The sequence below is a fragment of the Gymnodraco acuticeps genome, unplaced genomic scaffold (assembly GCF_902827175.1).
Source record: "Gymnodraco acuticeps unplaced genomic scaffold, fGymAcu1.1, whole genome shotgun sequence".
NCBI lineage: Eukaryota > Metazoa > Chordata > Actinopteri > Perciformes > Bathydraconidae > Gymnodraco > Gymnodraco acuticeps.
This window is the reverse complement of record NW_022992177.1, coordinates 3,241,936-3,264,306: the sequence shown is the minus strand read 5'-3', so window position 1 is coordinate 3,264,306 and position 22,371 is coordinate 3,241,936. Positions and strand designations below refer to the sequence as shown.

At 40.1% G+C, this 22,371-nt stretch overlaps 2 protein-coding genes across 2 annotated transcripts; one reads left to right on the top strand and one right to left on the bottom strand.

The window, feature by feature from the left end:
• Window positions 1-1,511: 1,511 nt before the first annotated feature.
• islr2 (immunoglobulin superfamily containing leucine-rich repeat 2) lies at window positions 1,512-5,725 on the top strand. Its single transcript, XM_034204653.1, has 2 exons — window positions 1,512-1,783; window positions 2,493-5,725. The coding sequence occupies exon 2, from the start codon at window positions 2,502-2,504 to the stop codon at window positions 4,617-4,619; it is 2,118 nt and encodes a 705-aa protein (XP_034060544.1). The 5' UTR covers window positions 1,512-1,783; window positions 2,493-2,501; the 3' UTR covers window positions 4,620-5,725.
• A 430-nt stretch (window positions 5,726-6,155) lies between these two features.
• On the bottom strand, window positions 6,156-20,895 carry stra6 (signaling receptor and transporter of retinol STRA6). Its single transcript, XM_034204744.1, has 17 exons — window positions 20,522-20,895; window positions 19,191-19,257; window positions 18,212-18,294; window positions 17,411-17,544; window positions 16,712-16,878; window positions 14,685-14,810; window positions 13,932-13,999; window positions 12,568-12,647; window positions 12,428-12,489; window positions 12,104-12,266; window positions 11,381-11,456; window positions 10,828-10,961; window positions 9,962-10,079; window positions 9,573-9,674; window positions 9,301-9,464; window positions 8,584-8,721; window positions 6,156-7,179 (listed from the first exon to the last, which is right to left on the bottom strand). Exons 1-17 carry the CDS (start codon window positions 20,590-20,592, stop codon window positions 6,941-6,943), a joined length of 1,992 nt encoding a protein of 663 aa, XP_034060635.1. The 5' UTR covers window positions 20,593-20,895; the 3' UTR covers window positions 6,156-6,940.
• Between the last annotated feature and the right edge of the window lie 1,476 nt (window positions 20,896-22,371).

Sequence of the window (22,371 nt, the reverse complement as noted above, 5' to 3'; positions counted from 1 at the left end):
CATAGTGAGACATCGAACGGAGTGTTATGAATGAGAACGGCCGAGATGTCCTTCAACATGGCGCACTGAAATTCATTTCCGGGTCACTACCGGAGGACCGAGGAGCCGAGGAGTCGAGGAGGGGAAATTAGAGTATTGAGAAACCTCTATTGTAACTTTTGCAAATCCTGAGAAAATTAAATTAAGCAGTGGTATGTTTTATTGTGGAGAAAGACCTGCTTTTCCAAAAGTTACATTGTCATAATTTAAACTACAAACTACTCTTTAAATGTTTTAAAAATAAATATATTTATTATATTGTATATTGTATTGTATGATGATTTCTTGGGAAGTCTACATAAAGAAACTAAAGGGAGTCTTGTCACTCCTCTATACCTGTAAGTGGTTTCGGGAAAGGAGTTGATTAAGAAAGTATTGTTTAGCTTTTAAAGTTAATCAAATCTTGAGAATCTTCCAGTTATTTTGGTGGGGATTATACCGTGTGTGATTTTGTGTCAACAAAAATATCATAATAATGAATGGCAATAACACACAATGCATTACCAATGAAAGGTAACAAGTTCAAATGGACCCCTCCCCATACCGTTGTTTCAACACATAATCAGATAAACTGATATCTCCAAAAGTTCAGACAAAGCTATGAACTAAGGATTCAACCTTATTGCTTATTGCTTAGTAAGTTAAACAAGTGTGACTCATGAAAATATTCTCTTACTAATCATTGAAATAGTGTTTTGCACTGGGCACTTAAGGTTAAGTGGTGTGTTGTTTAAACTAGCAGTGTGCATACCACAGTACACCACACGATGGCAGTATTTGAACAGGAAACAAATGCCCTCGGATACTAATCCTCAGGATATAAACATTTGAGCAACAATTATGACTTGTAGTGTTTTTAAAAAAAAGATAATAAAGTAGACATAAGTGACCATATACATTACAAATAGACCTGAGCTTAAAATAAATATAGAGCTTCATGTTTGCGATGGAGTACATTTGAGAATAACAATTCCATAAAGACGTTACTATTAGTTTGTATGTCACATCCAGTTGTACCATTCACTAAAGCTTGACTTTGGCTAGTGTCACATAATATAATGAAATGCAATCAACTTATATGTATCTGATGTGATGTGAAGATTATGGGTCTTTTCTCTATACGTTTCCTCTGAATTCAGCCTATGGTCTTTTTTGTTTGTTTGTTAGTTAGTTTGTTTGTTGGCTTTTGTTGTTGTATTTATATTTGAGCAATGCTGGACATTTAAGCCTGACAGTCTCAACACAACTAAACTTAAATCCTGTTTTAGCATTTGGAAGCTGCTGTCCTGTCCTTTAATTAAAAACAATAGTCTGCAGCCACACCGAATGAGGTCAAAGATTAGGCTTGGGTCGGGGTAATAAATAAAACATAGGATCCTGAATTATGAATTTTCTTTGAGGGTGGAGGACCCGGAGCTTCTGTATCTTTAACAGTGAGGAGAGAGAGAGATGGGAGAGGCTGCGCGTGTACGGTTTCTTTTTCTCGCTCCGCGGCATCGGGAACGCGCAGTGGATCTCACACTCGCTGGAGAGGAAAAAAGCGACGGACCGAAACAGCTACTCACCGGGAAAATGTTCCCTCCACCGCCCTTCATCATTGCTGTCGACGCCTGCAAAAGTCATGTGAACAGATCCGCAACATTAAAGGACTCCAGTTTTTTCGACCATTAAACTTGTTTCAGAGGATTGTAAAACTCCAGGAAGTGATTAATAAGACACAGGAATTGAAGTTAACATTTTACAGGTAAGACGATTAAGTAGTTGATGCTATTACTACAGGTGAAAAGAAGCATTTACATCAAGATAGATTTAAAAAGAAGTGGAAAACATCGCTCCGTATAGGTTAATTGTAACTCAGTATCACAAGGGCATCTGTCCTTGTGATACTGACTGTAAAATACCTAGCTGTGCAAATTGATAATTTTGCAATTTAACTTTAATTTCTGAAAGTCAAATGGTTTTGATTCATTGCAAAAATCTAATGTTGTATCACCATTAATAGTGCCAGTATGTCGGGAACCGATTGTGAAGGCGCGCTGAGAGAACACCTGACCCTGAAATTGCTGCAAACATGATGACAGCATATGTGGATGCTTTTAAAACGTGTCCAACACTGCTATAAATATAAGTGAACATGCTGTTTTTTTGCAATGCATTGGTTAAGGTGCCCTGTAATTTAAAAATAAACTTTGCATGTGATCATTGGTATCAGATTGTGAGATATCAGCAGTTGATTTGTCTATGGTTGTTTTTGTTTTCAGTGTCTTTTATTTTGTAATGAAAATTGGAGTTGCATTAAAGAGCCTTGACGTAACCACACCACTAATTATGTTTAAGTGGATATTAGATGTAAAAGCTTTCCCATTGCATGTCCGCTGGTGTAATGGACATAATGAAGCTTATGTGCTTGCCTTCTAAAAATGTGCCTAATGTTTGATCATTAATGCTTGCAGGTGCAGAAAATGGCGGGACGGCTCCTTCAGCTCCTCGCCTTGTGGACTATCGTGGTCGGCGTTGTGCAGTGCTGTCCAGAGCTCTGCAGCTGCCAGGATAAAGTTGCCCACCAGTTTGCTGACTGTGCTTACAAAGACCTGCTGGTGGTCCCCCTGGGTCTGCCCTCCAACGTTACCACCGTGAGCCTTTCTGCCAATAAAATCAAAATACTGAGAAGTAAAAGCTTCATCAATATCACACATGTCACCTCTCTCTGGCTGGCCCACAATGAGATAGTTACCATAGAAACGGACACTTTGGCCGCCCTCGTCCAGCTCCGCAACCTGGACATCAGCTACAACAAAATTGTGAATTTTCCATGGCAGGATCTGCTCAACCTTACAGCCCTGCAGCTTCTCAAAATGAACAACAATGAGATGCTGAACCTTCCTAAGGACGCCTTCTCCACTCTCAAAGAGCTGAGGTCGCTGCGCATCAACAACAACAAGTTCACCACCATCGTGCAGGGCACCTTTAATGCTCTCATCTCCATGTCACACCTTCAGATTTTTAACAACCCCTTCACATGCTCCTGCAGCCTGGAGTGGCTGAGGGATTGGATTCTGACAACAAAGATCTCTGTCCTCGAGCCAAATATAGTTTCATGTGAGGCCCCTGAACACCTGAAGGGCACAATGGTTACATTGATTCCCAAACTGGATTGCAAGGCCCCCACTGTCAAAATCTCCTACGAGCCCAACATTGAGAACACTGAGCTCTACGAGGGTTCAATGGTTATCTTAAATTGTGAGGCACTAGGCAGCCCCACACCACAGGTCAGCTGGGAGGTCACTGCAGGAAATCAGAATAATTTGTTCCCCTTGCCCTCTACTGGAGAGGCAAATGATGTGCCAATTAATGATAAAACGACCAACAATCGTTTCCTCATCTTTAGAAACGGCTCTCTCATCATCCCTCACATGAGCAAAAAAGAAGATGGGAATTACAGCTGCTCTGCAGTGAATGATTTAGGTAAGGTAGAGAGCGGTGTTAAACTGGTTATGACAGGCACCCCGAAAAGTGGCAGCGATTCAACGGTGGACAAGATACGTCCATCTGTAAAAAAGCCAGAGCCCAAGATGTCCAAAACTAATGACATAAACTGGACCAAGCCTGACGAAAAGACAAAGGGCAGTGCTGACAGTTCATCAGACAAAAATGCTGTGACGGGGCAGGGTGATGGCTCAAAGAACCCCAACTTTGCAAGCAAGTGTGGCGTGAGAGAAAGCAGTGAATACATCACTAACCACGCCTTCAACCTGAGCTTGGATGACCTGAAGCAGTACACGTTTGATTTTGGTGTTATTGCATTAGAAGTGTCGGAGACAGAGGCCAAAGTGCAGCTGAATCCCCTGCAGCTTCCCAGCAGCAAATCTAACCTTCATCTGAGCCACACTGAAAACCAGGAAACAGTCAATAAAGAAGCCATCGGGCTGTTACAGTCCTCGACCAGTAAAACCACACTGGACATGCTGTACCTCTGTGTAAATACAGGCAATGGACACTCCATGGTTCAGTGGTCCAATATAGAGGAGGGGGTTAACGCCTACCGCTTCCATGGTTTACAGCCTGGCACCAATTACACACTTTGTCTGACTTATGGGGGGCAGGACTGCCAAGTCCAAGTAGTGTTCACAACCAGGAAGAAGATCCCCTCCCTGCTCATCATTGTGGTTGTCAGCATTTTCCTACTGGGCCTGGCCACTGTTCCGTTACTGGGGGCCACCTGCTGCCATTTGTTGTACAAATACCAAGGGAAGACCTACAAGCTGATCATGAAGGCTCAGAATCCGGACCAGATGGAGAAACAAATGACTGGAGATTTTGATCCCAGGGCGTCTTTTGTGGAGTCAGAGAAAACCTTCGACCCCAGCGAGTTAGGAGAGGGGGAGGGGGAGGCCGATGGAGAGGACGGAGACGGAGAGGCTGATGGGAGCGTGGTGACGTCCATCCCCGGATCCTCATCCAAAACCAACCCGGAGGAGTTTGAGGTGGGCTCGGAGTACAGTGACAGGTTACCGCTGGGGGCAGAGGCAGTCAACATCTCGGAGGAGATCAACGGGAACTACAAGCAGCCCAGCCGCTGAGCTCTGCGAGTACACTGTAACATATTTTACTTTAAGTAGCCTTACATCCAAGCAGGTAACTCACCCACCATTTATTCACGTGAACAACGATGGCTTATCATGCATAAAAAAGGTGGATCTTGTAATTCTTTTTACCTCAGAAAGTAGTCCGTCGATCACCTGAGATTGTGATTTGATTCATGTGGCATTTGTAGTCTATACGGTTAAAATAAGCAACACGTTTACAATACAAGCACATATTTCTACAGTTTATAAGATCTTGAAACTGACAGGAAAGAAGCAAAAATGTTCTCTTTATGCAGGACAGAGACACACGGGCAATATTGTGCACACGGCGAGGTGCGGAGTTTGCCGGAGTTACGCGTAACTGAAAGGAGAAAAATATATTGAATCACCGTTTTGGAGATTACAAAAACAAAAGTGCCATATGTTTTAAAGCCATTTAAAAAAAACTCACACCAGGGACCAATTGCTCTTACTTAACTGGGTCTGATGTGGATGAGAAATACATCTCATAGTTACCATCTCCTCAGGTGTCGCCACTCCGGCTCCGGGTTACGCATCCAGTCGCAGATTTGGATGAAGATTTTTCATTAAATGATGCTAGTTCACACATGGGTGTCGGTGCTGATTTGCCCACTGTCATGTGAGTCCAAAAATGGAAATATCACTCTTAACTGTGTTGTGCTTGACGGGAAATCCCAGGTTATTTACCAACAAAATGTTGTTTGACGTAATGTAAGGCTTTAAAAATGTGCGACTTTAACCAATTCATCCACGGGTGCTTGCTATACTCTCGCTTTTTACAATTAACGTGTCCATGGCATGTCACACGTATTTCCTTGTGTGGTTTTTATTAGTGTAGTGTAGAGGACTTTAGATGTTACTGTCTAACTGTGATGTAAAGCCATGTGAATTTAAATTATTATTTTTTTTACGGTAAGTTTCTATGAAGCCTCAACGAAAGGGCGCACTGACTGTCTTGTAATTGGATATAGTGAGTTTTTGTGAACTGTTGTAAAACGAAACTAAAAACAAAACCAGTGACCTTTCAAGATTTTTTGATATCATTTTATGTAAGTGGAATTAATAAAAACATGAAACTATACCGACTATTTTCCTGATTTGTCTTGGACCTTGCGGATTATTTCAAGAAATAAATATAACATCCATTATTTAATGTAGGACTTTCTGAAATAATAATTGTTTTAAAAAAATACAATCTATACCAGCAGTTGCCCGGTTAATTGAATTGTGCGTTTTTTCTTTAGTGCTTTTTTTTTAAATCATACGATCTTGGTTGAAGGTCTGTCATATTTGTTTGATCAAATATAAAACAATAGACAGGCTTTTGAAGAGTGTTGAAGAAAGAGGTAAAGAGAAACTGCTGCGTTTGAAATCGGAGATCAACACAAAGCCTCCCTTTGTCTTCACTTTGGCCGTGTACAGTTCATTTCGCAACACAAAGCATCAGCCGTACACCATGCATTTACATCAACCTGCCATAGAAACAAATATTTCAATACAAAGAGAAACTTTTGTTTAGCATTTATTTTCACAGTAATCAGAAGGACAATTCGGCTGTTCGTATTTTCACTTAAAAGTCGCCGTTTTACATTTAGATGTAGAGAAATAACGATGTAAAGTTGTAGAATATCAGAAACCATAAAAGACAACAATAAGACAACAATAAGAAAACGCTGTTAGCAGCAAGTGGATTTGGATTTAAATATCTACAAATAAAACAGAAAAACAAACACTTGAATTAGTCTGGTAGTTCCTATTCCACAGGTTATTTAATTGCACCAAATGTGTACAATTGGAAAAAAGGAATGTATTACCCTGTTTTGAAAATAGCTCATTATGTAAATTCATAAATAGTTAAATGTTCTACATATTAATACTCTCTGAAAAAAGGGATGCTTCATTGAAATGCATGTCTGTGTGTTCAGTCTGGGCGACTACAAATCTGAATTATCTGCAGTATATGATAAAACCGGAATTATGTGATTAACCTACAGGTTGAAACACAAAGCAAACAAGTGCTCTCCCAAAATAAGTACACAAACGTGTTGAGAATGGCACATAATGAGTGTGTTTGGACGAGATCAGTCAGCCACACAGGCTTTCCTACAGACTGGAGAGACATACACATCAGGGGAACATGAAGAGCACAAAGTGGAAACACAATCTCCAGACAGGAAAGGCTTGATGGATTCCTCTAAATGTGGCGCTGAATTGTAATAAGTGCACTTATTTCGGTGTCGAATTTGCCCAAAAACCAGAAGACTTGGTACCTATCCTTAGGGTCACATTTGTGTTTAGTTGTTGGCAGCCACCTCCGTCTCCTTGGCTGCTGCCTCCTTTTTGCTCCCGTCCATGGCGCTGCGGTTGAGGCTCCCATTCAGAAAGCTCTCAGTGGTCTGACGCTGGAAGTGCTTCCTGGTGCCCACCAGGGAGGGGTTGTTGACCAGCGTGTAGAGGAGCTGCCAGTGCCTGCGGGCCCTCTTTGCAGTGGACACTTTGTGCTGTTTCTTCTCCTGATTGACCAGCTGGATCCCTGAGGACATTTAAACATCATGATAGCACCTATGGTATGTCACGTATAAGCCCTATAAGATTTGTTTTTATCTTTTCTAAAATGGAACAGTACTTGGAGGCCACCAAGGACCAACTAGAAACTACAGAGAGAGTAATAATAGAAAGCAATCATATTCTAATCCTCTAAGCATAGTGGGAGCATATGGGCATGCCATTAACACTGAAAGCTTAAGCCCCTTGGGCCACATGAATACGACACAGGCAATTATCATAGCTCATCTGTGTAATCAGCTACGCGAGAACTAATGTCTGTAATACAATAGATTATTTCTGATAATGCATTGTTCTTTGGATGCAAACAACAACTCCACTGCACATGTGTAATTGGACTCAGCTGTGTAGAGCTGAATTCCACAACAACAAATGAAGGCTGATGCATTTTCCTGCTAATTGGTCACTATAATGTATGTCTTCTTGTCACCACACATGTAGGCAACTATCACTTCCTGTTTGAGCCCATACCATCACTGAAGATCAGCAACCAGCCTTAATGTAGCTATTTATATTTGTGTGTAAAATTACATAAATGATACATTGGGAGATTATCATGTATAATGGGGACCTATAGGACTCTACTGTCTCTTGTAGACAGAGGCCAAGGGCTCAGTGAGTGTGGGCACGCTGTGAAGTACAGCTGATTAGTTTATGACAGATCTGATTGAGACCAACAGCAGGACTGTAAATTATTCCTCACAAGACTCAATTTGCTCCTGACATATTAAATCACAACGGCTAAGCTTTCATTTATTCTGTGTGTGCAAAACAGTGTGATGATCTGATTATGTGTTACAGTGACCTGCCACTGAATTCTAAACCTCTCTGGAGAAATTAAAACCTTAATATCAATGTAAATCTACCGTTTATCTCCAAAGCAAAGGGCTGGCAATATTCTAAATTTGAGTATTTGTCATGAAGAAGATCAAATCCAACAATGAGGTTATCCTTCAACAAGAATTGACTGTGTGTTCTTTTATAACAATAAACATCGACACTGTAGTATTTAAAATTAACTCCCCATAAAGCTTCCTGCTGCTGTTTATACGCATTAAAGCACCAAATGTTCATACCAATTGAAAAGATTTTCAAACAAATGCACTATTTACATATGTTGCAGGAACATTTGCTTAAAACTACAGTGCACAGCTGTTTTGGCAACCAACCCTTTGTTAAAAAAATAAACTATATTTGTGACCAGTTTTTTTTTAGGAACGTTGCTTTTGGTCTATTCATGGGTTTCGTTGATAATAAGAACAACAAAAGGAACAACTAAATTATTATTATCTTAAGTTATGAATACACTGAATGCATTGTGATTCGAATCATTAGCACTCAGGAAAAGTCTGTATGGTTTGGTGCTACAGACCCTCTTCAGCGTCCCGTGCCCTCTGTGGAGAACTACTCTCCTGGCCCCCGGCCTGCAGCAGCATCCCACAGAAGGCCTTCATCACCGGGTGGGACTGGCTCACCTCTATCTTCAGATAATGAGCATAGCAGCGGTAGGCTGTAGACAGACACAGGAGGGAGGGGGGGGGCGGTTACTCTGACTGGGCGAAAGCAATAAACACATGGGACTGCACCCCATGTAGGCTTTGAGGCAATCACACATAATAGGCCATACAATCACACCTTTTTTTCTTTTTAAACCACCTGCTTTTCCTGACAACAGATGTCTTAAATCTGCAGCCATTTCAGAGATCGTGTGCAATTACAGTCCCGTGCACTGCACACAGAGACAGTGAGCTGCTGGCAGGGAAAGTGGAAAGGATACGCATTTCTGGCCTGTAAGTGGGATCAGTGAAAGTGCATTTGCTCATAGTAAATTGCTTCTCTTTAAGCCTCCACAGTGAGAAAAAACCACAGTGGCATCTACAAGGGTAAAAGCATAATGCTAATACCAGTGAATATGTTAACATCGTGTGTCTGAGAGTAAAAAGGAAACATGTAGGAAAATGTAAAATGTATCATTTACAATAAAACCGATTTGAATGTAGATGATATTAAATGTGACACTTTGATCTGGTCAGCTAACCAGACAGTGACATCATGATGACCATCTGTACCTGGGCAGTGCCCCTCTCACCTGGGTCAAACGCCTCCACGTTGCGGTTAAGGAGACTGATATCCATGCGCCCCATGTGTACGATGTTGAACAGGGCTGTGATGATGATGCGCCACACTGCCAGCAGCACCCCGATCAGAACATTGACAGGAAACAGCAGGTACGTCAGCAGGAACAAATTGCCCCTGTAACACAGGATAGGTTAAACATACTGGACCAGACTGCAATTAAAAACCATAAAATAACCGAACACGAAAGAATACATAGCAGCAACAACAAGTATAGTGACTCACCGGTTGTGTAAGTCTCGTGTGCCTGCAATTTTTTTGATGAAGCAAAACCTGCCAGTGAGATGTTGAATCAACACAGCCAAGACAATCATCAGCCAAAAGGGCCTAAAGGGAGACAAATCAACAATTAGACATCTCTTAATAAAGAACGATGTTATTGTGGGTTAAAAAACGTTTTTTAACCCACAGAACAATATATGACTAAAAGCCTTTTCTGTGCACCATACAGGTATCATGTTATTGTTGTTGATTTAAACAGTTTCAGGTTTCAAATGTTCAAGAACTAAGAAAGCAGCCAAATAGAACTGAAACTGAAATAATTTGACAACAGCGTGTTATGCTGCCTTAGTCATGCAGTCCGTGGACAGAGTGAGAAATGTGACGACACTCACCACATGCTCAACAGGATCTGAAAAAGGATCAGATTCTCTCCGTGCAGTATCGGCATGATGATGAGGAAGACGGCGACCAGAAGGCAGAGGAAGAACACCATGGTTTGGATGATCATGCCTGCAGAGAGGAGATCAGAGCTTTATGGCCTCAACGCTTACACCCTGTCCACTCCAGCATCCAACAGATCTACACTGCACACCCCTTCACCCCCATATCACTTTGAATGGAGGGGTGGGCAATAATAATAATAATAATAATAATAATAATAATTTCTCTTGGAAACCTCAAGAACAGATATTGAGAAGTATCCATTCATGAACCACAAATAAAATCCTAAAAATATTCAAAGCTTAGTTTATGTTGATGGTACACACACAAAGAAACACACACCGACATAAAATGATTTGTGACCAGATAACTGAGTGATATTAATATGTCATGATGTTTTTTAAATGGACTGGCTGAGGCTACCTGGCCAAAGTGAATCATTTAAAAAATATCTTCTCTGTTTAGTGGTTAATATGTAAAGTAGAGTACAAAAAGAGATCTAAGGTTTAAAAGCAAAACAACATTTAAAAAAAAAAAAATGCTGGAAATATGTTTTGAAATCCTCATCACAATCTCTATTATTTATTTCTTCGCTTATAATATACTAAACTGCGCAAAGTCAATATATCCCCTGTGCCATAATCTGAATTCAACCTTTCAGTCTGTGTATTCATTTTATTTTTGCCTTTAACTGTTTACTGATGCTATTTGATATTGCATCTCTTTCGCTTCTGTAACACTAACACTCTCCCCGCAGTGGGGCTAATAAAGGATTACTTATCTTATGTTATCTATACTAATACATGTGTAACTGTACCGAGGAAAACGTGAGCCGCAGTGAAGCTGGTGTATCCCATCCAACAGACCAGCGCTGGCCGTGAAGCCCTGATGCTTCTCTGGCAGTTGTAAACATTGTAGATATCTCCTCTATACAGCCCCTTCAGGTTCGACCTACAGACGCAAAGACACAATCAAGACAATGCAACACTATGCAAAACACTCATCAATAAACGCACAAATTGGGTAGTAAATTGAGGAGGTAATTTAGCATGGGATGCAGCCGAAATCCAATTCAATACTCGACATGGAAACCCATTTATTTTAATACGGCGTAATTTATGGTAATGGACCAGTATTTCATTTCTTATCTTAATAGCCATTTTCAATTCTAGCGGCAGTTAACACTGAGTGAATGCTAGTATGTCTCTCTGGATGATTAGTACTCTATTATGTTTTAATAACTCCTCTGTGAACCATAATGTTGTCATGAAGGAACCAGAATGAGAATCATGCGCATGATGCTTGGACCTTTTGGGAAAAGAATAGAAAACATAAGAAAAACACAATCATTGTCCTTTTCTCACACCTACCGATGCAGGACCATGGACCGCATGAGCATGGCCAGGCTCACCAAGCCGGAGAGGGTCATCGCCGAGATAAAGCACACTGCAGGACAGAGAGCACACAACGAACAGGTTGTTAACTGTGGGAGGAAGTCATTAATTGACAATTAGCATGGCAAATATATGTGCAACAAGCATTAGAGAACGATTATGTTAATGTTATGAGACACTAATGTGGCGTTAGGTTAACGGTAAGGTTCATTATTTGTGTAGCACATTACAGATACAAACCATTTAAAAGTGCTTTACATAAGCATTAACACACAATAAAATAAGCTAAACGTTAAGACACTTCATAAAGAGATAAAAGGTAGTTCAATAGAGTTAGTTGAAGCTGCAAGACGTGCAGAAGTGTAACAATGAGATGTTGTTAAATGACCCTATGGTAAAAAGAAAGGTTTTTAGCTTCGATATATAAAGAGTAATGTCTACAGGGTTAGGACTTCAGCAGATCTGGAAGTTTGTTCCAGATCTGCAGAGCATAAACATTCAAAGCTACATTTACATGTTTTGTTCTGACACCGGTAATAATGTGTACCCGTGTCCAAGATGATCTGAGATCTCTTGGTGGCTGGTAGAGCAGCATGTCAGACATGTATTGTGGTCCCAAACCATTCAGCGTGACTATACAAGCTTGTGTATATTCTGGATATTTCATACGACTAATTGGGTGTGTCTGGTTTCACTCACCTTCTACACACCACATGTAATGTGTAACTATTCTAACCACTTCATGTTTGTCTGGAGACAGCATAATCTTGAAGCCAGCTAAAACGTTGGCGATGTCTTCATCGATTCCTGAGCGGGCGGTCTGGAGAGGAGGCACCACGGCCGAGATCATAAGAAGACCCACCTACACAAAAAGCAAAAACAAGTAATTAATTAACAAATGGAAATTATATTATTATTTGGATCATCACCTGCTGATTAGCTGACAAGGAGGTGAATACAGTGTGTAGCTAAAGGTGTCTACTGACAGACTTTCGCTATTATAATTGTAGATATTGCACTTACCTGATACAGGGTAATAAATGACACCACGCCAGATATAGCCAACTTCAGAGGAAAACGGAAAGCTGTTTGGAAAAGAAAAAAACTTTTAGGACATAAGACCTTGAACATGCCGTAACACAAGAGCAAAAGGACATGCTTACCTTCCTCTGGTGTATAAATGTATGACTTCACTGCATCAATTATCCTTTGATGGAGCTTTGGCGTTTCAGTGCTGGATGTGCTGAGGTGAAAGGTAGACAGAGAAACACATTTACACTAAACTGCAATGAATTGGTGGGATTAAGATTAGGAAACTAGCGAATAAACGAGATAGTTTATCCACCAAGCTCACATACATAAAATATATATTTTAAAAAGAAGAAGTGTAATGGCAAACTTTGTTTACATGAAGGTTAAGGTTTCTTATGGTGCAGACTTTCTATAAAGACCATACATGGACATATCCACTGCAGTTCTTAAAATGATGTGTTCTGCTTGTAACCTTTACTAGTACTATCAGCATTTTCTATAATAATATATATCTGCTTAGGACCTCTGTCAGCATTCTGCAAGTGTGTCTGCAATGATATATTGACACTCATGACCTTAAAAATGTCATAGTCAGGTCTGGGTGATGTGTTTTAGTTCATGTCCTCTGTCTCCCTGGAAAGTGACATTTAAGGTCGCCTCAGGTCTTAAACTTAACGAGGGGGCTGGGTACCAAGCGCAGGGCAATGGGCAAGTTCCTGTTTAGTTTCCCTGTCTTATAATCAAGTTCCCCATTTCTTAGCTTCCATCTGTTGCTGACAAGTTTCCTCACTTCCCTCTCGCTGAACAGGCCCTTGGCCCCAAGCATTCTTAACAAATGGAGGAAAAATTGATAATTTATCTGGATTTAATTCATCATAAATCTCAGCATGACACATTGGTAATTTGCATTGACTATGTGAGGAAACAATTCGTTTTACAAACAGCGCAGCAATCTATTTCCTGTGGATAGTCTTCCTTCCACACTATCATTGATCATTCTATTGTAATAAATATAGTTTGCATTTCATTCTCTAAGAAATGTGTTTACTTGGATCACTAAAAATGTATTACAGAAGGATGGGCTACAATAAAGCCAGGGAGTTATTTCATCCTCTTTAAAATGATATTATTTCACACTCTTCAAACTGTTAAAATGGGTTTGAAACAATATAATACATGTTGGTTGTAACAAGGATTTGAGCACATTATAGGTGTTTAGTAGGCTTGCCTCTTGCTATTAGAAATCTGTACAAGAAACAATGTCTACCAGAGCCGTGACAAACGTGCCCTTAACCTCTCAAGCTTCATGATGATTCATTAAAAAGTAACATCCAGCTCAACAAGTTCTGTTCATCCGAGTCTTTAGTTTTAGGAAAATAGTTCCCACTGCTGCTGTGATTAAAGGCTCGATGTATTTGTCATTTGCAAAAATGTTTAGTCGAAGGATAAACATAATAATAATATACGTCACTGAAAACAGATACAAAATTCTCACCTGATTTTGGTAGGCTTCTTCTTAAGGATTTTCTTCACATAGTCGTTATAGTAACTGCTGCTGAGATCCTAAGAAATGGAAACCATGTTAAAAAACAATTAAAGTAAATAGTAAGAAGGTTAAGTTAGTTGGGCAAAGCATAGTATATTTGGGTTAGGATTGCTTCAAACTGTTACGGCATTTGGCACTGTACAAACCTAAACATAACTTTTGAATTTAACATGAGGAAAAAGCATTGCTAACAAACTAAGCCTCTTTACGATAAGTGTCTGTGCATATTTATGGTGTCAGGTACGTTGCTGTGGGGTGTAGCAGAGAAGGAGGGGGGAGTTTGTTAAACTCGAGGCAATCGCCTCACCCCCTCTTCTCACCCATACAGAGATTAGCATCAAATAAACACAGCATTGTTTTGCCTTGTGAAACAACAAGGCAACCTTTTCATAATCTGATCAAGAACATAACGTAAACCAATTACGTCAAATCTACCTAAAATGATTATACTTGCATGCTGCGTTGGACTTCATTTTCCCTCAGCCTAGACTGTATGAGCACGGTAAGCCCCTTGATTAGCAGGCGGCTTTCATAAGTTCCACACGTGCACAGATTCAGAAGAAATGTGCATCACAGGGAGGGTTTTTTAATAGTTCAGGCCTACGTGGAAGTTGACTACTTATGAATCAACATAGACACAGGCCAAACAATTAGTGCCATAAGGGCTGTTCAACCAACCTGAAGCAGGCATGGCAAACTTACCTCTGTTGCGTTGTTCTTTTCCGTGCCCTGCAAGCCCTTGAATAGGAAAAGGGGATACTGGAAACTAAGGAATGCCAGGCAAGCTATCTGGGGCAGGCTGGAGAACAGGGAGTAGTGTTTGTGTATCTGCAAAGGAATAAAAGAAGACTTTGAATCACCAAGCAACTTGTTTTGAGAGTTTTGCAGTGACACAGTAAAACTACATGTTGGATTGACTAAGACAGGGGAACACATGGCTTTGTTTGTTGTGGTGGGAGTCTGCATATTGGCCAAATGGGATCACAACAACACACACACATCTGAAAACTGTATTGATCTATTCATTATGATTTAGGGCCATAGAAAATGCATTTACATCAAATGATGTGATCTACTAGCGTGCACATTTTCTTCATGTTAAGAAAGGTATATTATATGTTATTATTAGGGCCGGGACTCGATTAAAAAAATTAATCTAATTAATTAGAGGCTTTGTAATTAATTAATCGAAATTAATCGCATTTTTAATCGCATATACATATTTGACCTAAGAACAGTGAGAAGCAATTTTTTTTCACATGGATTTTAGTATACCATTAGGCGCATTCACACCGCAGTACTTTTCCCACAAAGGTTCATGCGAATTTAGTTCATGAGAACTCTTTGAACCTGGGGGAGGATTAGGCAAATGAAGCCGCTGACGTCACTTCTTCTTCTTCTGCTTTGGGTTTACTGGCAGGCCGCAAACCACTTCACGGCGTATACTGCCGCCTAAAGTCCCCGGCCGGAAGTCCCCGGAATTGGGGACTGGCTTCAGTAGAAGCTGCTGGGAGTCCCAGCAGCCTTCCGAGTAAATCGCCAGAACGCCGACACCTCCTCATCTCCACCGCTCCCATGTTTTATTTTGTGTTGCCATAAGTTAGTCTCTCTGCGTTTCTGCGCTGGGCTAATGCTAATAATGCTAATGCGAGGATAATAAAATGGCGGCTTCACAAAACTTTTTGGGAGTTTTACGGGGCGTGGTTTGCAATCTGCCCAGCCAATCAGAAATATAGCTCTTTTCTCACAAGAGAGCCGTACGAAAGTCCCTGCTCTCTAGCAGCTCTCTGCTCTCTAGCAGGGACTTTCGTGGGGGTAAAAAGGTTCTCATGAACTAATTTGAGTACCGGCTCTTTTTGGTGTGAACGCGATAAAAGAGGCTAACGTCCACGCTAGCTTCCACGCTAGCTGCTATATGTTTTTGCATTGAGGTGATACTTGAGGCTTGATGTGCTGCGGTGATATGCGAATTCCTTTTTGCATAATTTGCACACAACCGTGCTCTTATCGGCGCTTCCATCCGTCCGTTTTTTAAAACAACATTTCCCACTGTTGTTCACTGTGGTTTGTTGTTGTCTGAAGTCATGAACGTTAGTTGGTGCTCCAGTATAATCGGTACGCCTGAAACTCATCCAGTGAGAAACGTTCCGCGGTGCAAAAATAAGTGCGATTAAAATGCGTTAATTTTTTTAACGCGTTAATTTTTGTGTAATTAATTAATCTTAATTAACGCGTTAAAGTCCCGGCCCTAGTTATTATATATATGACGTTAATTAAAATGTATTCTTTTGTCTGTATGTCAAGCTTAGTCATGCAGATCAGCTCAGATGCTGATGATGTGTTCCAGCTCATCGGGGCTCATTGTCACTGTTAAGCAAAAGAATGGATGTCTCTTTTACTGACACGCACTAAACTGATTAACTGTGTCAAAGCTTCTAGATTAAGTCCAACAGACAGGGGAACGAATTGTTTCGAGTCGTAGACATTCATGCACAGAAAACTTAAACAATATGGATCTTGCACTAAATCTGGGATAGGGTAAGGTTAACCATGAATCCACGAATTCCTGTGTAAAGCCTGATATTCATCTTTTCAAATCACATCTCTTACTTCAAACCAGCTTTAATGAATGAGACAAGGAAACAACTCATACAGATGACAAAAAAGTGCCGATTAATCCAATGACAATGTAGAAAATCCTCATGAATCTCTCGCTGTCTCACGCTTACCAGAGGTGTTCTCGGACAGTCTATTTTCTGCCAGACCAGAACACCAAAGTGCGTCCAGGACAAGAGGCTACCAAGAACATAGCCAACTTTATTATGCAAAGTGCCACATGCCAGGAGAGGGTAGTATAGTGCGGGGTAGTAGAAGATTCCCAAGATCACCCAGTTCTCTGCAAACAGAACAAAAGTGAAGACACACAGCATCAAAGCAATATAACTGATTTGGTATTTACTAAAACAAGGGACACAAGATTGAAACTTTGACAAATAATTCTGCTTCACTGTTAAGATTAATAAACCTTTTCTTAGAAATGTGTGTGGTAGTGACTATAAGATTGAGATAAGAATTAAGATCTAACTCTGCTGAACCTTGTACTGTTTGGGGATTGTGTAAAGTAGAAAGGAACACACTCTTTCTAGTCGATTCTTATGTAATATCAATTCAGAAAAAAGTTAAAAACAACAGGGTCACATGGAAACAAACTAATCCAATTACATAACAGATATTTTACAAAATAAATAATTTTTTGTACGCATTTGAGGGTCTAATATTATAACAGACCCTTTATTTTATCTACTTGTGTAAAATAAAGGCAGTGCATCATCTTAACTACTGAGGTAAACATTAAAACGTGGCTATAGAAGATTTATAGTGAATAAAGAAAGGCTGATGCTAGAGAAGAACCAAGGTGACCTCCTCACGTTTATTCTCCGTGTCTGTTGTGAAGGGGAGGGGGTTTGGCGATATGATCAGGCCCCACAGTTTGCACAGCAGCACTCCAAACACAGCCACTGCAAGGCCCTTGTGCTGCGTATGATCCAGGAAGTTGACCGGACTGTGAAATCAAGCGGCAGGTATTTAGAGCCGACATGTTACCCGCCTCACATTTGGATGAAACGGTTACTGAGCAGAGATGACACACATTTCAAAACGGCAAACTAACATCCTCACATAAAGATGTGCTACCTTCCAGGTTGTTCTTGACATCCGTTAATGTCAGTAAAGTGAAATAGACTACATGACTTGTTTGACATAGGAAAATACATCAGTTTTCCAACTCAACTAATCCAAGAAAGGTTCACAGATGAATGATCTCATCAGCGCCCCCCTCCAAAAAACACAATTTACACATTCACACCCACAAGTGACCCTTTATGACCAGTTGTATCTTTTGGCCACTGAGCAGATTAAAGGGCTAATTCCTGGAGGTTATACCAGCCAGTCAAAAGATTTAAGAAGGGCCCCAATGCTTTAAAATGATTTCCTTGCTGTGTTGTGTTAAAGGGTTTTTTGGGAAACAAAAGTCATGATTTTACTGAGCTAAAAATCGCCTTTATTAAATGAAAAGCTAATGGTTCTTATTGCATCTATGTTTCTATATTGTTTATCTTCTGATGTAAATGCTATAGCTTCAACAGTATTCATTCTTTATTCTGAATGTTTACTCACATTTAACCATGGTGTTCATTGTCATTAAAGAACAAAGAGATATAGAGCCTCACCTGAGTAAACCTGGGAGTCCTTTCTGTCTGTTGCCCACTTTCCGTTGTCTGGCTAAGATTGCTAGGATCAGCATGACCACGAGCTAAGAGGAGAAGAAACATCAGTTAGCATTATCTGCAGAGTAGCATGCAGCGGTGGGCTCCCCAGGGGGCAAGCATCACTCTGCTTCTCACTCAAAATGAGTTGATGCCACAATAGGCCAAACTCCAATGTCTCATTAGTGCTCCCCATGGATGTGGTCTGAATGAATTGTCATCAGTCAGGATCACTGACCAGGGAGAGTTCAATGACCTGCGACACATTCAGGAAACACAAGGATAGGAAGACCCCCGTGCTCTAAATTGGACCATCTTTGAAACAGACATCAGAAGAAGGAAGTGAAGGAAGGAAGTGCATACCAAGAAACATCATTAGGAAACATGGCTTGATTATGTGTAATGCTAAGCAAAATGGTTACGATAAGGAACATTAATAGAACTCATAATGGTGAGTGAGTGAGGAAAATGTACCATTATGGCCATAGAGCTACATTGGTATATCACTTAATTATATTATACATTCATATTTGAGATGTATTAATTGATGTCTATGATATAACTCTAAATGACTTGGAGAGCAACTTTATTATACTGCATATATAATAGTCTGCATTAAAGAGGATAGGCATATACAATTATTTCGATTTTTTCCAGATCTACACCTGAATCTGGATCAAAACCCCTGAATAAGAGCCCTTCAATTCATTTAATTATATAATATATTTTTAGAGATATCTAGCTAACTATTAGCCAAGCAAACTTTGAGAACTGACAACATTAGACAGGATTGACTATGACAGCCAAACCTTGTATAGCTTTATTACAGGAAAGAAAACAATCATCTTTCATAAAACATGTTGTATGTCTGTCAAGGTGTAATATAATATTAATCACACTGTGAAGGAATGAGTGTGAGGTTGCAACAGGAAATCAGACTTACAGATATCGCAGTGATGCAAATGTGGTAGAGCCTGTCATCAGCGGTAGGGTCACATGGAGGGATTATTCTAAAAAAAGGAACAAAACACTCACACATGATGAAAACAATCAAACTTTAGACTCGAGGATTTGAGTCACTGAGCAGACCCACACCTCACTAAACCTTGCACACGTCACTGTGAAGACTATTTGCGGCTGGAAACTTTGTGGCTGAAATCCTTCAGACGAGATTTGCATTTAAACGGATTGGTATCAGCGTGACACAGGAAAACAACAAATGCCAATGTTCACGTTCCTGTACACTAGAAGAGCTGGAATGCCTGGTCATGAGGTAGTAATTACAAATCTCAAAATCAGAGGAGGCTTTTCAAAGCTGGGGGACTTACAGTATTAATACATAAAACTATATACATTGTATGGTTCCTGATAACACCAGTTGTTTTTCTTCTTTTCAAAACAGTATTTTACCTGTTCAACCAATGTGTGCAATTGTAACTCAGAGAGCAGAGTGTTTGTAAATGAATTAAGGAAATGTCAAGATTTCTTGAGTCAGAGCCAACTGTTGAGGAATCAGAGCAGGATGTTTAGGTATTTAAAAATCAGCTAGCTAAAATAAAGTGTGCTACAGTAGTGGCAACATTAAAGCTTTTCAACCAAAACTCAACACAGTCTTTCCATTTACAGGCAGATATTTATTAGCTCAACATGGAGGCTAATGATAAATTACACGTGTTAGATCGGTCATATTTGTGTCATATTACTCATCTGAGGCCATTATTGAGTACTAATATTCTTTCTATTCAACAGTCTGTGCCATTGTATATATAGTAATGCAATATAGGTGTAAGAAACACCCTAAAAATAACTGGAAATACTGCCCTGTTGCATTGTGGGATGGGCCACGAGCAAAGAATGATGCCTGCATCAGCTTTGGGTTTTGTCCCATTATGATGTTGTACCACATCTTTACTTTTTGTGGGTGAAAAAAATACAGTAAAACATTTATAAAAAGTGAGTTGTTTTGGGTTGAAAACACTTATTTTGTTTATACTGTCAAACTTTTTTGGGGGAAAAACTGACATAACGTGTATTCTAGAGGCATCATAATGAGGCACGCTGGTACTGTGTGCCAAGTTGCCATCTTCTATCTCAATGAGAGCTGTACAGTTGGTAAGACTTTGAAACTTTTGAGAAAAACCTAAATATGGACACACTGAATTTTACATGATAGTAAGTTGTAGACAAACAACTAAAGCATACAAAACTAAGTGGATATTTTTTTCTAAAAGCATTAATCATAAGTCTACTGAAAGACTATAAGAAAGTACTCACTCTGCTTCAATTTTGGATGGCACAGGACCCAGGTCTGGGTACTCATAGTCCAGGAATTCATTCTTATCCATTGTGTCTCTTTTTTAAACAGGTCTTAAAAGGGAGGCTGAAGACCTGTTAACCAGGATATCTCAGGCGACACACCGCTAAGATCCCCTTGAATGGAGAGATAAAATGTCCCAAGTCCCACGTCGGACTCTGTCGTTGCAGCAGAGGCTTCCTTACTTCCCTGTGTTTGGTGTCGTCTCACTCTAGCTCTGTTACTCTCCCTCACAGGCAGTTTTCAGGTGCCCTCGTCCCACGGTGGAGCTGAGAGTAATGTGACAGGTCCTTGCTGCAGCGTGCTGCCACAACCCTGCAAAGGCCCTTTTTCAGCTGAGGGTAACCAACACACTGGGATCCTGGGGAGAGAGTGAGAGGGGGGCAGTGTGTGAAAGGAGGGAAAATGTTGAGATCTGGGCAGCCAATCTGGAGGGCCACCTGCGGCTTACTGGGATTACATCTACTTTTGGGGTTGTGTTATTGGACCTGTGGCCGATGGCAGAAGGGGTCAGATGTGCAGTTATAAAACTCCAGCTAGGGTTGTGTGGGAAGCTGGGAGTGATGGGCGTTTTCCATCGGGCCAGTGTTCGTCATTGATAACAGGGAAATCTCATGATGTTCCTCATAGTCATGGATCACTTTTTGTGAAAGGCCAAATGGAGCCAAACAATGGAAGAAGTTTAAAGGACAGGCAGTGACACTTCAACACAACTCTGTATCTTCAGACTGATAAGGATCAAGGAAGGGTTTATTCAACCCAGTATTTTGTCTACAGCAGGTCAATTAAGATAAAGATATTCAAGGGCATGTTCACGTGCACATAGTTTTAAAAACCAGATACCTGCATCTTTTATGTTCATTTTTCTTTTTTATACGTTTACAAGAAAAACATGACTTATCCGAAATGTGACAACAGGTGATTTCCAGATAGCAACACAAGTAATCCTGTGAACAATCGATAAAGATCATACACAGATAATGAGAACCGTAAATCTACATTTCTATGCGGATATGAGGACATGATATGAGAATGAGCTGGATTTAACAATAGGTGCAGTCACAATGCCCCGAGGGAAGAAATGTCAACCAAGCCTTTTGTCCCCATTCCTGTGGTGTCAGCTTATAAAACACAAACAATATCCCACAATAATCATCGACAACTCTCCATTGTATGGACCTAAAAAGGAGTATGATGACTACAGTATTTAATCATTACAGCTGTCTCAATCATAATAAATGTAATTCATTCATTATCATGCAAAGATAAACAATCCAAATGTCAAGTTTATGAGGATTTGCAGATTTTTCAACCTTTTTGGTTTCAACTGTTTTTATCAACATGTCTTATGTCAGTGTGACCCAGCTGTTCTCATCCTTGGATCTTGGCCTGAGAAGAAACCTAGAGCTCTTGAGTCATGACAAATGTCTGTTATATATTAATCACAGTCCAGCAGCACATTGTTCACCAACATTTTTATTTTTTTCTTGGGTTAATTTCCTTTACATATTTTTGATAAGCAATTATTTTCCTATTGAACCCAAGAAAATGTATGAGATAAAACAGTCATAAAGTCTGGCAAGATTATCACAAAGAGCCTCCAACGTTAGTAACCATAAGAATGTGAGTGCTAATCAGACAGGATGAGGTCAAGGGTCATTGCAACACCTACAGTAGCTCAAGTAATTTTCTATAAGCAACAAGTTAAATAAGGCATCAGCCAATGCAATGACATTCCTATGTTTTTATATGCACAAATATATATACAGAGGGCTGTACATATCTATAATAAGTCTGCAGAGATTCCTGC

Excerpts from the sequence above, each read along its gene's own strand:
- islr2 (XM_034204653.1), top strand. The coding sequence starts at position 2,502 with ATGGCGGGACGGCTCCTTCAGCTCCTCGCCTTGTGGACTATCGTGGTC.
- stra6 (XM_034204744.1), bottom strand. The coding sequence starts at position 20,592 with ATGGATAAGAATGAATTCCTGGACTATGAGTACCCAGACCTGGGTCCT. Across the intron at positions 16,879-17,410 it reads AACAGACACGGAGAATAAAC|AGAACTGGGTGATCTTGGGA; the intron begins GTGAGGAGGTCA and ends TTCTGTTTGCAG. Across the intron at positions 12,648-13,931 it reads AAGAAGCCTACCAAAATCAG|CACATCCAGCACTGAAACGC; the intron begins GTGAGAATTTTG and ends CTTTCACCTCAG.